We start from the raw sequence: 15,651 nt of genomic DNA, 5'->3' as shown, positions 1-15,651 counted from the left end.
GGGCCACGTCGAGGACATGGGAGACGGAGGCACTGCAGCCAGGAGGCAGGGGGTGTGAGGAGTGGGTGTGGGGGGATAGGAGAGTAACTCTGCCCTTCCAGTAAGAGGGGGGAGCCTGTGCCTCCCCCAGGGAGACAGACGACTGCAGTCCTTGGAAGTCTCAACGCCTCCACGTGTACAGGGGCTGGTGATAACTGCCGTGCAGGTCTGCCCGGGGATGAATTCTGTCGGCCTCTGTAGGTCTGAAAAAGTCCATATTTCGTTTTCGGTTTGGGAAGCTATTTTCCCTGGGTAGGGAATTCTAGGGTAATTGTTTTTGCCTTTAGTGGCTTAAAGATGTTTGTTGCTCCCCTAGTCCCCGGCTGGTGATTATTCTGCAGCGAAGTCTGCTTATCTCCGCTCCTCGTTATGTAATGGTCTTTCTCCCTCTGGCTGCTTTTCAGATTTTCTCTTTCTCACTTGGGCTTTAAATGATGGGATTTTGATGTGCCTCAATGAGGTTTTTCTTCCTGTCTCTTCTGCTTGCAACTCACTGAGCTTCCCCAACTATGGATGGATAATTTTCTTCAAATGTGGAAAAATTACGGGCATTACTTTTCCAAACGTTCTTCTGTCTTCTCCACACCTTTGTACCTTTGAAGACTCCCAATTTTGTGTATCCTAGACCCTCTCAGTGGGCTCTGCCCCCATTCACTGATGCTCTGAGCCGATCCTGGTTTGTCAGTCCCTTTCCATGGGTCATTTGGGATCGTTTCTACTGATGTGTCTTCAAGTTCACTCATCTTTTCTTCTATGGTGTCTAATTTGGTATTCATCCCATCCAGTGTATTTTTCATCTAAATTGTTACTAGTTTCACATCTTGAGGTTCGCTTTGGTGTTTTTAGGCTTTATTAGTGGGACCAGAGCTGATTTAGCCCAGGGTAAGAGCTGGACCATGGACCACATGCTGGCTTGCAAAGTCTGAAGTATTTCCCATGTGGCCTTTACAGAAAAAGTTTGTTGGGCTCTGGTGTAGGGCTTATTTGCCCACTACTCAGTTAAAACCCTCCTGAGGACTCTTCGCACAGGCCCTGAGTTCTAGAGAGCTCTGCACTTTAGCTGTGGGGAATGTAAATGACTCCTGCGTCCTGCGTGAACACCGGTGACCGTTCCAGCTGCCTCTTTCCGGCAGGCTGGTCCCAGCTTGGGTGGTCTCCTTTGTGCATGTGATGCTCAGTCACCAGCTGAAGGGTAAGGGGACACCCTGTAGGGGGGTCTGGTGTTTGCTCTCTACAGCCCTCTCTCTCCTCCAGTATTCCATCCAGAACATTCTGGCGACCGTGCTCTGAGCACACCCTGCCTCCTTGATTCAGGGAGACTGCTGGACTCCATCAGGGCCCCTCCCCCATGCTGCAGCTTGGTGGTAGCTGAGGCAATCTCGGGGCTGATCTCATTGTTCCCCTTCTCTCCAGGAGCACTGTGCTTGCTGCAGTCCCATTGGCTAGGGTTTCATAGATTTGGCCTGGGTTTTGTGGGGTTTTTGTTTTGTTTTGTTTGCTGTTTAAGGCAGGAAGGTTAGCGTAGGCTCTGTTATTCTGTGGTGGCCGGAAGTGGAAGTCGAATCCAGGATGCTGATGGCCATCGTTTGAAACCTTAGAACAGCCCACAGCGTTCTCTGTGTCGTCTCTGTGAGTGACCAGGCGGTGCCAGCCTTCTAGCCAGCACGGAGGAGTGGAGATGGTGAGTGATGATTCCTGGCCGGTGCACCCCGGAGGGTTGCAGGTCAGGTGGGGCCAGGACTCCAGTCTGTGCGATGAGGAGGTGCTGAACACGGGCTCTGGGGCCCCAAGCGGGCTCTTTGCCTGCTTTAATGCACTCTGCCCGCCAACAGCTGTGCAGGTGGGCCTCGTGACTGCCCCCTGGGGAGACGGAGGCTCTTGCCTGAGGTCCCCTGTCTTCCCAGGACTGTCTGCTGCCTGTGCTGCCACCATCTAGGAGTCCGTCAGGGCCTTAGCAGGACAGCTCCAGAGCTCTGACACTTTGCAGATGGTGACACAAGAGACACGGAGGGCCAGGGCCTTGTGTGCTTGTGTTCTGTTTCCGTGGCCGCTTCTGGGCTCCAGGTGGGTGGGGCATGTCTGTGTCCCCTTTTCTCTTCTGGAGCACTTGGAAGGGAGAGACCAGGACTGCCCCTCTCTGAGCCTCTTCCACACAACTGCATGGCCCGGGAGGGTGGGGCAGGTGTTGGAGAGGGAGCTCCAGGCGGGAACCTGCTGGACCCTGACCTGGCTCTCAGAGTCCAGGCCCTTAGGAGACGGTGTGCCACTCAGTCGGTTGCTGTGGCCTTGCCAGAAACACAGACATGGTGCATGCCCCAATGGTAGGAGCTGCTGGGAGCGTGGCTCTAGGCCCGGTATTTCAAGGGCCAGCCGGTGGGGTCAGGGCCCCTTGGGGAGAGATGTTGCCGCCGAGGCTGGGCCCCTGGCCAGCGGTCTTCCAGCTGCGTGTGGAGCCCCTGGGCCGTCTTGTCCCTGCCCTGCCTCCCCCAGCGCTTCCACACACCTGCTCTACCCCCAGGCCCATGAGCACAGTTCTGCTCCAAGAGTGGATTCTGTGGTCACAGGAAATCCATGGAACAGAGCCGGGGCGGGGGTGTCGGGAGCTGCGGGCCAGGTTTCTGCTTGCGGCAGGTGGAGGTCCCATGCCAGTGGGGCAGAGGGAGGCAGAGTGGCGGGCAGCCCAGCAAGATGCTCCGGCTGGCTCAGACAAGCCATCAGGGCACCTGGGCAGGGCCCAGGGAGTCGGGGATCCCTCAGCAGGTCCAACCTCAGGCCTCACATCCCCCTTCCCCGTTTTGCAGATGACGACACAGACCCAGAGAGAGACACGGCTCACGCAGAGCTGGACCCTGGCTTGGAGCCCTGAGCTCCAACTCTGGGCCCGCGCTGTCCTTGCCCAGGGGCTCAGACTCCTGTGGCGGCTCCAGGGGGTACTGGGGGACACCAGCACCCCCCACCCATACCACCGGCCCCAGCAGGATGTATCGTGAGGCTTCCGACTGTGTGTGTTGGGGACCGCAGCCATGGGTGGGGGGCTGCTGCTCCTTTGTGGCTCAGACACTGCCCCCCTTGTTCACGTCCTCCCAGTAACCACCTGGACGATGGAAGTGCCCGTGGTGGGGGCATGGGAGGCCGAGCCAGAGATCGGATTGGGGAGGGCGTGGTAAAAGGGGCTGTGGAGAGTCCCTGGAGGAAAGCATCTTGGGAGCTTGCATATACGGGTTATTTGGGTCTAAAGCGTGCTCAAGCCCCGTGCCTATACCGATCCCTGCCACGTTCCCCTCTGCTCTAGGCTCACCCACTGCGTGGCTGGCCCCCCTCTGGGGCACGGCCGTCCTCCTGCTCCCCCTCGGTATCATCCAGACTCCAGTGTGCTGCCCTTTGGGGCTGAGAACGGGGATGGTTGTCATGGGTATCTGGTCCCTCCTGGTTCTGTGCCTTTCTTCAAAAAAGGACTTTCTGATCCGTGAGATACAGGGACCCCTGGAGACCTTCCTTGCCTTGGGAGCTGGTCTGTGTCTTCTGGGTAGGTTCTGTGTTGTGGGGCTGTCGCTGCCCTGTCGGCTCCCCAGCGACGCCAGGACTGGGATGCGGGATGCGCGCATGCCTGCCGGGGGACCCCCTGGCATCTGGGCACTTGGTCCCGCTGCTTACGTGGACACACCAGTTCCTGTGGTCCTGAGGCACAGGGTTCAAAGCAGGGACCCAGGCCACCTGCCTTTTGCCCAGTGCAGTCACTTAACATACGGCAGCGCAAAGGTGGTCTCCAGGTTCCAGCTTCCCCTCCAGTGTTTTCGTGGCTTTGGCCCTGGCCTTGCCCGGGACCCTTCTGGCATCTGTGTGAGCCGGGCTGCAGCGGGGAGCAGCTGCTGTGCCCCTCGACGCCAGGCCAGCAGCTTTGGGCTCCATCCATGGTGCGTGGACTGGAGGACCATAGCAGTGAGCGAGGCTGACACCCGCATTTTGCAGATACTGAAACCGAGGGCCCAAGAGGGGCCATGGCTTATCCTGGGCTTCCCTCGTTCCCGTGACCCAGACGACTGGGTCATATTCTTAGTGGACAGCAGCTCCCCAAGGCTTGCCTTAGACCAGGCTCGCATGCTGGCTCCGAATGGGGGCTCTCCCCCGGATGAAGTCACAGCTTCGTGGGCCAGCTGGGCCACCTAAACAGATAATTAGGCAAGGGAGTGAACCGCTCCGTGCCTCAGTTTCCTCATCTGTAAAATGGGAACAGCGACCACTGCCTCATCGCCTGTTTGAGGACTGAACGTTACACCATCCCACAGCGCGAGACCAGGGTTCTAGCCTTGAGTGTCTGGCTCCAGCTCTCCCAGGTCCAGAATGGGGAACAGTATGCAGGACCGAGGGGGCCTCCTTGGGGAGCACCAGACCCCCTACCCAAGCATCATCCCAGTGCCTCAGGAATGCCAAGTACCCCTCCCGGCTCCTGGCATCAGCTGGCACCTGTTACAGGCCCTCCTTTTACCATGTCTTGGCATGGAAACCAGTGTCCCGGGAGAGCCGGCGCTCAGCCCTGGGACCCCATGGGAGGGACCCACCATGGGGGGCCAGGCCCCAACAGATTCAGGCCCACTGCATCCGGTACCCTGCCTGCCGGAGGGTGACGTGGGGAAGGATACACGAGGAGTGGGTCCTGCTGGGGCATGTCCCCCAGCCCAGGCCCAGGGCAAGTCCCCATCTGCCAGAACAGGTGAGGCCTGGAAGCAGGCCTGACCAATCTGGTGGGGGGTGACAGTGACAAGGGAGCAAGGGTTGATGTGTTGTCTGCCTCCAAGGAGACACGTGTCAGCTGCGCCCTTCCCAGGGTGGCACGAGATGCTCTTTGCCTCCAGGAGCGCCTTATCCAGGGGGTTCCCAGGGCTGGCTCTGGGGCAGCGGAGTCCCAGGCGAGGAAGTCCCTGCTACCATCCCGTCCACCTCAAGGTCTCTCATGCTCAACTGGTGAAGTCCAAAGCTGTCCTGAGCCCACCCAGCTGCCCTTGTGTCTCATCTGCCCCTCAACCATCTCCTTGCCAAGCAATCTCTGGCCTTTCCATAAATACCTCCTGGGACGGGGAGCTCACTCCCTGTCAAGACCCCTGCCTCACTTTGGGTCAGAAGGCGCCTCCTGTACTGACCCCAACGTCTGTCTCTGTTGGCTTCCCCCTGCTTGTCCTAGCCCCTGCCCGGACTGTACCTGTACCCTCTGCCCCACCGGAAACAGCCCTTCAGAGACCCAAAGCCGGCGAGCGGATGCCCCCCAGAGAACGGAGTGAATCCTGGGCCTCAGCCATGATGGAGCCCAGCTTCTCCTGCAGTTCCCTGCCCCTGTTGGATCATAAAGAAAGCTGGGCCTGGAGAAGCTAGATGTCTGCTCTGGGTCACACAGATCGTGTCCGGAACAGGGCAGGGCAGGGAGGAGCCCACACGGGCCTGCAAGGGCTAGCTGGGTGAGCTCACCCGAGCGTGCGGACTCATCCCTGGCAGGCCCCAGGCTGCCTGTCCCTCACCCTGCACCTACAGATCAGTGTAGGGGAGCCTGTCAGGCCACCCTCACGGTGGGGATGAACTTGGCTCCCTAGTGGGCCTAGGTAGGTTCTAGACTGACCACTCCCAGCTCATTATAAGGCCAAGTCCCTGGCCTCTTAAGTCTTTTCTAGAAGGTTCTCAGGCCCTGGACAGGGCAGTGGGGCTGGTCTCGAAGGGCTGGAGGGGCCGGATATCTGTGTTGGTTGTCAGCCTCAGGCCCCGGTGCCCTGTGCTCCCCTTGGCTGCCCAGTAGCACGGGGAGGGAGGGATGAGAGGGAGAGCCAGAGATGGTCACTGAGCCCCAGCTGTCCCAAGCATCTGCTGACTACCCCTCAAGCCAGATGAGCTCATCCCAACTACCCTGTTCTTCCCCTCTGCCTGTCACTGCCCACGTGGGGCGAGGGCCTCTGGCACTCTGACCTCTGGGGCCCCACCCTGAGCCAGGGCCGGGAGGCTGGAGGTCGGCTGTTGCGGGGACAGATGTTATCACATAATAGAGCACACATGCTGGTTTTGGGCTCTGTTCAGACAGACAGGAGAGGCGGTAGTGGAAAGCCTGCCCAAGCCCACGCCAGCCCGGGGACGCGCAGGTGACCTCAAGAACGCCTGTGCCAGCTGCTGCCTTCCTGGCTGTTGACACATCTGGTCTACCTCAGCATCCCAGGGTGGGAGGTGGCAGGTGATGGCGTGGGCTGCTCTGGATCAGGAATGCAGGCCAGAAAGGGACCAAAACGGGTGCCCCCTCAATGAGCCCTGATCCCTGATCCCGACGACTGATCCCGACGAGGAGGGCTGCCGGCCCTGGGGGCTGCCCCCAGCACGTCCCCAACCTCAGGATGCAGAACCTGCCTGACTCCCAGGCATTCTCTCCTCCCTCCATGGGCCTCACTGGCCGGGATACGGGGCTTTGTTTTCTGTCGTTTTGTATTCCGGACATACAAGATGTGCTTCTCCACTCCCGTGGCTCCAGAAAGTCCGGTCTGGGCTACTGACTGAGAATCTCGTACCCTAAGCGTTGAACCCTAGAACTTCAGGACCAGAGAGGCCCCCAGCCCATCGCTGCCAGTCCCAGTGCCGAGGCTGGGGGGGTGGGGGAGGGGCAGGGCTAGCAGGGGTGCCCAGAGAGGGGGGTGGGGTGGGGGTGGGAGGGCTGTGTGTCCTGCCGAGGCACCTGTCCCCGCTGCCGCGCTGCCCAACAGGCCTGGTCTCTTCCCACTCGCAGGTGATAGCTGTGGTCATGGACATGTTCACCGACGTGGACATCTTCAAGGACCTCCTGGACGCCGGTTTCAAGAGGAAGGTGGCCGTGTACATCATTGTGGACGAGAGTAACGTCAAATACTTCCTGCACATGTGCGAGCGGGCCCGCATGCACCCGGGGCACCTCAAGGTGAGCTGGCCGGTCCAGAATGACCGAGCGGTCACTTAGTGGGTCAGCAAACACTTGCAGCACCTGCCTCCTAGGGATGGAGCCCCATGCCGGGCACAGAGAGTGCAGTCATCCTGGAGCCTCCTGCCACGTGATCACCTAAGCTCTGCCTGGCTGCCCAGGGGGACAGGACGCTCTCTACCTCCTCCGACAGTCAGAGATAAGATAAACGGTAGTTAAGGGCCGGAGCTGGTGCAAGGTGCTGTATCACATGTGATCTCTGAGCAGCCCAGGCCATGTTGATTACCTGTCTTTGCTTGCATGCCTCCAGTGACAGAGAGCTCACCACCCAGGCTTCCACAGCTCACACCCGATCTGGAGAGCTCTGACTCCAATTCTCGGGCTTAAGCCGGAATCTGTGTCTGTATGATGTCCGCCCCCCGGTTTTAGGATCTGGCTCCAGCAGAAGTTTCCTTGGGCTGAGGTCAGGGAAGGCTTCCTTGATGGCTGCAGAGTTGAAATAAATCGGAGGAGGAGGAGCAGCGTAGAAAGGGCTTGCTAGGGAAGGACACCGTGGAGCAGAGGTGGAGGGATCGGGACGAACCCGGGTTCTTAGCACTGCTTTGCTGTGTGTCCTTGGGTTCATCACCTCCTGTCTCTGGGCTCTGGGGTCTCAGTGGTCCTGAAGAGGGCCAGATGGGCCACTGTGGCTGGGCTCTTCCACTCCGACACCCTGCATTTGATCCCGTGTTTAGGGGCAGGAGGAGCCCTCCCTCCACCAAGCTATCGCTTGGCACCTACTGTATGCAGCATGGTTCCGAGAAGAGTACAGATGAGTGTGCATGACAACAGCAAATGCTTTTCACAGAATTTCACGTGGGTCGGTCCCATCCTAGGCACCTGACACGGTTGATTTATTGATTCCACATGACGACCCAGTGGGATAGGGCAGTTGTTCCCATTTTACAGATGAGGAAATTGAGGCACTTGTGCTAGTGTCACTCACGGCCAGTAAGTTAAGCATAAGGGGAGTGGGGGCCAGCACCAGAGCTCCCTGGCCGAGTCCCAGCTTTTGACGGGTCACATTTCCTTGGGCTTCCGGCCTGTGATCTGAACATGATCCCCAGAGAAGGGGGGACGCCAGACTAGTTAACAAGAGGCTGGGTTCCTGTGCCTGTAATTTGTCGGTATTCGTCAGGTATGCCCACCCATCCCAGCCGAGCCCTTTCAAGTGGGTATGAGCTCTCCGGGCGGCGAGTCTGTGGCTGTTGGGACATTTTTATGTGGTCTCCCTGGTGGGTTGACCCCAAGCACCACGCTCACCCAGCGTGCTGCCCGCCGTGTAATTAGCACCGAGAATCAACTCCCGGGGCAGACAGCTCACACTGGAGAGGTCCGGGGTGTAGAAAAGGCGTCTTTTGAAAGGTGACTTGTAGAAGCCTCTGCCCTGTGGGCAGCAGATCAGAGAACCTCTCGGCCCATCCCTGCACCCTTGCCACGAGCCCAGTGGACGGTTTACACACTCGCGTGGCTCCGCCCCCGCGCGTGTGCCTGGAGTGGGTTGAAGACGCAGGGAGTGGGCTTGTCCATGCCGAGCAGGATCTGAACCCGGGACTGGCCTCACCCCCGTGCTGTGTGTCTTCTCCGTAGGGAAGTCTCAAGTGTAAGTCTGCTCAGAGCGCTCGGAGCTCCTGGGAAGTGAGAGGCAGGCAGGACTGGGCTGAGAACGTGGCCCCGGGGCTGCTCAGTTCGCTCCCTGGGAGGCTGGCTCCTGCCCTCACAGCCTGCACACCCACCCTGCCTCTGCTCCCCAGTGTGATTGGGGGTGGGGGGTGCTCAGAATCTGCTGCAGCCCCACAGCTTCTTGGGGCCTGGAATGCCCAAGCTGGGCCTCGAGGGCCACCCAGACTAGACTCCCGCGGGGCAGATGGGGAAACTGAGGCCGCAGGGAGGTTGTGACTTGCCCAGAGGCATTCTGCCAAGTCAGCGGCTGAACCTGACCACCAGTAATGAGAAGTTGGCACAGAGCAGGAGGGAGAGAGCCTCGGTGCCTGACCCCCCAGCTGAGGCCGCACCTGCCGTTGGGGCAGCCCCAGAACTGCCCACGGGGGCTCGCTGTGCAGACCCACTGTGGGACTCGGGCACGTGGCTCCACCTGTCTGTGCCTCCAGTGCCTCGTGGCCATGATGATGCCTCATAGGCTTGTTTGAGGATGAAATTAGAGGAGACAGTGGTTATAAAAGCGCTCCATGTGCTAAGGGGAGTTACGCAGCTGCTGGCAATAACAAGAAGTTATAAATCCCAGGCCCGAGGCAGGGGAGGGTGCGGTGTGCGGCCTCCCCCCACACTTTAGCATGAAATGAGGCCAGAGCCCAAAGCATGGGCAGGGCAGCTCGAACGAGGGGTCCCTGCGCTGGGGAACAGAGCACGGTCCAGACCGTCTGCAGGGACGGTCTGCAGTGACGTGCGTACCCAGGAGCCGGATGCCACGGAGGGGCGGGCCCTTCATGGGAAAGAACGGATGACGTTGATCCCCTCATTCTTGCTGTTGAGTCCGCCCCCTCCACAGCCTGGGCAGGTGGCCAGGGGCTCCTGTGCACCGAGCCCTGGCCAGGTGTCACCTTGTCGAGGGCCTGCCTGCTCGGCCTGCCTCCCTGCCCGCCGGCCAGCTGGGTCCGGACCTGTCTCAGGAGTACTTCCTTTCCCAGTAATCCCTGGGCCCGCCCTCGGCCGCCGGCCACCCCTGCCCAGCTCTGCAGTGACCTGCCCTCAGCTCCTATGGGCCCCGGAGTCGGTTGTGCCTGTTGGGGTCATGCTTGTGACCATGGGGGTGTTGGGCACCGGTCTGGGCAGGGCCGGGAGCCAGGACTGAGCCCTGGCTCTGCCCCCTGTGCCGTGACCCTGGATGAAGGTACAGAATCTTTTTTGGCCTCAGTTTCCTTGTCTGAAAAATGGGACTCTCCCCCATTTATTTGGCAGGGCATCTCTAAAGAGTAAAGGAAGCCATGGGGCGTCAGGGCGCTAAGTCATGAACTCTCCCTGCCCTGTCCTGGAGCTCTTCTCGTAAGACCCCCGCTCTGGTCTAAGAGCCAAGGGGCTTCCCTCCCCCTTCCAGCTGTGTTTGGGCTGGGGGCCACCCCCACCCCAGCCTCGTGCCTCCTGAGCTCTGAGCTCCCACAGCATATTCTGCAAACAGCTGCGGCATTGTTTGGGTTAAGCCCACTCGTGCTTTCTAGCGGAGTTGGAAGCCCACGCACTAGCACCTTCCCGGGTGTGAGGGTCCCAGCCGTCCCCAAGCCCTCCAGCCTGCTGGCTCGGCTGGCCCCTGACTCCTTTAGGCAGGGAGTGTGGGAATGAGCATCTCATATTACAAACAGAATAGGGCCGGAAAAGAGGACCCAGCCCTCTGGTCCCCACAGGGCACAGCGCCTCAACAGGTGACCCAGTCACATTTGGGGTGAGACTGAGGGTTGACGGATGCCCCAGAGGCAGGGGGAGCTAGGCAGGCTGGGCTGGGCCTCAAGCCTCGAAGCTGAGACGGGACCAGAGCAGTGAGATGCCTGGCTGATCGGAAAAGGTAGTCGGCTTTGTGCCGCCAGACTGGAAAAACCAGCAGCCGCCTGGGCTCGGGCTGGACCTCTGTGTGATGAACAAGGAAACTCCAGCCACTCTGGAGAGGACGCAGGGATTCAGTCTGTGGCTCAAGTTCCAAGCCAGCCAGGCCAGCCTCGGCCCCATTCTGGCGCCTGGGGTTTCCCCCCACTGCTGTCCTGCTGTCTCTGATCCTGGCCTGACTCTGTAATGGGCTCGGGGGGGTCGGGCAATGCTTCCCAACCACGCAGGGTTGGCCTGGCTTGGCCCCTTTGTCAGTGTTCGGGGGCTTTTGTAGTGGTTGTGACTGGGAGGGGACTATTGGCACCTGATGGGTAGGAGCCAGGGACGCCATTAAATGTGCCTTGTGCAGTGCACAGTCCCTGCAACTGGACATCACCTGGCCCAGAATGTGAGTAGTGCCAGGCCCAATTGACCCGGCCTGTGGGAGGGGCCAGGAGCTGGGCTGGCTCAGCGCTGCCCCATCCCCTCATCCCAGCTTCATGATGGCCCCGGGAGGCCAGGGTGAGAGTGGCTATCAGACCCCCGTGACAGAGTGAAACAGACCCTTTAGAGGAGAGCAGAGGCTGGCTGGCTGCCCAGTACATGGGGACATGGGCTCTCTGTCCCCTGTAGTTGGCACAGCAGGCTAATCTCACTCACCAGGCAGGCCTGGTCAGGGTGCATCTCTGGGCCTCCCGACTCCTCCTTGGGCAATGCCAGCAGGCCCCTGCAGAGGCCACCACGGGACAGCTGGGGGCTGGACCCCACCAACCGGAGATCATGGGCTGGTCACACCCCTCACTGAGCCCCCCCTCCCACCATCACAAACTGGCTGCCGGTCCTGGCCTCCCCGGGCTGACCCACGACATTCTAGGTATGTTCTGGTCCTCCATGTTGGTCCCCTCTCGCCCCCCACGAGCAGAAGGGGTCACGTCCCTGCCGCACTGCACGTGCTGTCACACTCTCATGTTTGTGGAGCGTCCGTCGAGCGCCAGGTGCCTTGCTGGCCCTCACCCACCACCCCTGCATTTCCTCAGGCTTTCATAGTAGCCCCGAAGCAGAAGGCTGGGGAGCCCCCTTCACAGATGAGCAAACTGAGGTCTAGGGAGGCCCAGCTGGGACTGGAGCCATGCTTGGCCAGAGCCCGAGTGACCCACCTGGTCTGGTGGGGCATTGGGCTTGTCCCCTTGGCCTGCCACCGGCCCACGTGGGGCCCCGAGCAGCTTGGTACGGGGTCAGGTTGCATTTTTATGAGCATAGGAGGCCCAGTGGGGGGTGCGGGCAGGGCACCTGCAGGTCTGCCCCGGCCTAGTGCCCATCCCACCGTGCCCCACACGTGCTTGGGGCCACAGCCACTCTTGGAGTGGACGGAGCGCTGCCCAGTCCTCCCCGGAGGTTGTCTCAGGGACCGATCGCTGCCCCCTTCCGTGTCCGAGGAAGCTGAGAATCCCGAGTGTCCAAGGCCTTGCCCAGGCGCCCCACCAGAGCCCGTCTGGGTGTCCTCCACCCTGCCTGCGACGTGCTCTGCTGGGGGTGCCCCGGGGCTCAGAGACAATGCGGCTTTGTGGAATCCTCTACCTTGTGCACCCGAGCCCTGAGACGTTACCTCATCCGGGCCAAGCCCCATGGGGCGGGCTCCCCCCCCCGCCCCGGGAACAAACAGGGGAGCTGCCGTGATGGGAAGGGGGGGCTGCCGCAACCCCCCACCCGCTGCTGTTGGCCGCAGGGTCGGATGGGCCTTAGAGCCTGAGGCCATCTGTGCAGCGTGCGGACAGGGAAAGTGAGGCCCAGAGAGGGCCGGGACCCTGCTTAGAGTCACACAGCACATCCGACGGAGCCAAGGCTGCCTCTCACTTGGAGTTGAGTCCCTCTGAGATGTAGGTGGTGACCTTCTGAGCCCTTCATGGGTTCAGGCTTTGGGGTGGGCGGGGGCAGGCACTGGTGAGGGGGGGACTGAGGCTGGTGGCTCTTCTTCCAGGCCAAGGAGCGGCCTGTGGCCCCAGCAGGCAGAGCTCTGGGCCGGGAGCCCACGGAAGCCACAGAGCTGGGCTGTGGTCGGGCACAGGTGACAGGGGAAGGCCTCACACCGCCTCCAGGATCTTTGTTCCAGCTTCTGGTCCCCAAGCATGCTCTGTGTTGGGTACAAAGTCACGAGCTCTAATTGTCCTGGGTTATGGCCAGCTTCCTGCTGAGCTGGCTGTGTACAGACACGCAGCCTGGGGGGCAGGGGAGCCGGCCCTGGGAGGAGAGGCTTATCTGCCTACAGGGGTGGGCCCAACAACAAAGGTGGGCATCCCTGCCATATGGATGCGGTCTGGGGACTGCCCTGGGACTGCCCAGCAGAGAGGGGTCTGGTTCCCATCACAGAAGGGCTGGGGGCCCGAGGGGAGGACAGATTCTGGCTCTCTTAGACCCATTCCTTTCTCCCCGTCACCCCTGCCTTGACAGGCCGTGTACCCCCTGCCCAACAGAAGCCCTCTCCTGCCCCCCCACCCCCGGCCCCGTTCACTTCATGCATCTTCCTTCTGGATGCCGGGATTGTTCCAGAGGGACAGTTCCAACCTTGTCACTCCCTGCTCTGAATCCTTCCTGGCTCCCTACTGCCCCCAGGGCAGAGCCGGCCGGAGCCTGGGTAGGGTCTTTCATCGGCATGTGGCTGAGCCCGCTGTGCAGGCTCCATCCCCCACCCTCCTCCAGCAAAGTCCTCGCAGGTCATAGATGCTGCTCCCCTTGCCTGCTCTTTGTGTTCCCACGTTTGGAATGCTGCACTCTCTTCCCACCTGGTCCACTCATCCCCGACTTCCGGATGTCGGCCTCCCGGGAGCACGCCCCAGCACCCCCCGCCCCCCCGAACCCAGAGCTGGGGTTCTGACTCCTCTGCCTCCACTCCAACCTCCCGTGTGGGAGCCTCGTCACCGTCCCCTTGGTCTGCAGCTGGGGGCCTGGGCAGGGGTCGGGGAGTGAGTGAAGTCGGCACAGATCCCTCTGGAGGGAGTGCCTCCCGTCTCGGGACCAGCAGACAGACGTGTCAGAATGCTGCCAAGGAGTTCTTGCCCTGGGCAGGGGTCAGATTCCGCGGGGCTTACGTTAAACCTGAAACTCTGACGTTAAACTCTTACGTTAAACCTGACCCGTCCTCCAGGGGCACCTCTCCAGCCCCCACCCCCGCCCCGCCCGGGAGCCTGGGTTTCCAACACCCTGCTGGGGCCACACTCGGCGCCAGTGAGCCCGAGGGTCTTTCCTATCCTGAGGCTTTACTTTGGGGTCCCCTGCAATCCTGGGTCTCAGCCAAGGCTCTCTGCCCTTCCTGGTGCCTCCCGTGCCCCCCCTCTGGCTTTTCGCACCCGTCCCTCTCTCAGAGGAAGAACCTCCTGCTGGGGGTAGGGCAGCCAGCAGTCGGAGCCCCATGGCGCCCCACAGATGGCACATCAGGGAGGGAGGAAGGGCCCTTCCTTGGCCAGAGTCCAGAGAAAGATAGGAGCGACTTGGCTCAGACACAGGCAGTAGTGTCTGCTCGTGACACCAAGGAAACCCTGTGTCCTCCCTCTGGGTCTTAGCTTCCCTTCCTGTCGTCTCCCAGGGGCTTTCCAGTTTGCCCTGTGGCTCGGGTGCGGAGCAGGGTTCGGCCATTTACTGAACGGCTGCTGGGTGGCAGGCCGTGAGCTGGCCCATGAGGAGGTAGGAGAGTCTGCTGCGAGCCTCGTCCTCAGTGAGCGGGGCTCAGTAGGGGCACTGAGACAGCCAAGTGGGGAAGACCGGGAAAGGGACCTGGCCAGTCACTCGCCTGGGAAAGGCCACAGGTTTGCCCCGACGGCAATACGCTGATCCCTGAAGGCAATCCTCCCTCCTCCCCAGCTGGCACTTTTCTAAACTGCATCTGCATGCACCTCCTGCTCAAGACCCTGCAACAGCCTCCCACCTCTGCGGCAGCTTGTCCCATGCTGGCCTGGCCCCGCAGGTCTCATCCTGCCCACATCGCTGTGGACACCCTTCAGGCCACGCCCAGACCATCCTGCACCACGCCCCCTTTTCACTAGCCCCACCCTGCTTTCTGTCTTCCCACCACTTCCTGCCTTGAACCCCCGACCCTGTGGTCCTCACATACACCACCCACCCCCCTGCACAAAGTCTGCCCCCCACCACCGTCCTGAGCGCCGGGCAGAGGTTGTCGGCCGCCCCCACCCCCACCAGCGTGGTCAGTGCTGTGGTCATGTAATTCTGCCTCCTGTCCCCCAACACAGAATCTGAGGGTACGGAGCAGCGGGGGAACAGAGTTCTTCACACGGTCAGCCACCAAGTTCAAGGGTGCCCTGGCCCAGAAGTTCATGTTCGTGGATGGAGACCGGGCCATCTGTGGCTCCTACAGGTGACTCTCCAGCTTTCTGGGGGCTGGGGACAGAGGTGGCTCCTGCTCCCAGCTGGTTTCTGCCCTTAATCCTGCCTTATGACACCCTGGTTATTCCAGTTCATGGGTCCCAAAACTGCTGAGGTGTGAGCGGGGCTGGGGCACGCCCGCATGCCGCCCACCTGTCTCCGGAAGCAGGCAGGGGAGGACTCTCGTCCTCAAGACTGTTGTGCCAGCCAGAGCTGTCACCCGCCAGGAGGTGGGTGTGGGCCAAGCACACAGGGAGGTCCTTTGGAGAGCCGCCTTAGGAAGGGCCAGGACAAGGATGGCTGTGGCGCAGCTCTGCAAACCCTGCCGTGCAAGGGACAGCGGCAGGTGGGTCCCCAACCACGCCGTCCACGCAGCCAAGCCCCCGAGGATAGCACCTGCCCCTGTGTGCAGGACCACGCCAGGGCTGTACTGTGCATCCCGTGAGCAGTCTCACGGGGGCACTCTAATACCCTAAGGAGCACCCCACTGTGCTATCTTACACAGGTGGGAGCAGCCCGGTGCAAGTGACCTGTCCTAGACTCGGGTCTGACCCTGAGGCTTGTGCTCACTTCTCGGTTCCATCCAGGTCCCCGTGGCCAATCTGAGGAGCGCCGGCCTCTGGGTGCACGAGGGCTTGCTCAGACGCTCACTGCGGGGGCTGGGGAGGACTCCCTAGACTGGGGACCCGCGGCTGGAGGGAGGAGGCCGGCCCCCCAGTGCCTGACCCGGCCGCCTTGTCTCCCTG

General features: G+C 61.2%; 2 protein-coding genes across 5 annotated transcripts in view; one reads left to right on the top strand and one right to left on the bottom strand.

The window, feature by feature from the left end:
- The window catches only part of SLC5A10 (solute carrier family 5 member 10), a 54,691-nt gene that overhangs the window by 23,962 nt on the left and 15,078 nt on the right, over positions 1 to 15,651 (bottom strand). The window lies entirely within an intron of this gene.
- FAM83G (family with sequence similarity 83 member G) overlaps positions 1 to 15,651 on the top strand; it is a gene marked incomplete at its 5' end in the record, with an annotated part of 29,278 nt that overhangs the window by 7,318 nt on the left and 6,309 nt on the right. Inside the window, 2 exons of the mRNA XM_080825851.1 lie at positions 6,791 to 6,958; positions 14,773 to 14,897. Of these exons, the coding sequence (XP_080681977.1) occupies positions 6,791 to 6,958; positions 14,773 to 14,897 (293 nt within the window). The remainder of the gene's footprint in view (positions 1 to 6,790; positions 6,959 to 14,772; positions 14,898 to 15,651) is intronic.

The sequence above is a fragment of the Martes martes genome (assembly GCF_963455335.1).
Source record: "Martes martes genome assembly, chromosome: 16".
In the NCBI taxonomy this organism is placed as follows: Eukaryota; Metazoa; Chordata; class Mammalia; order Carnivora; family Mustelidae; genus Martes; species Martes martes.
Note: the sequence above shows the minus strand (reverse complement) of the source record. Positions and strands in the feature narration are given on the sequence as shown.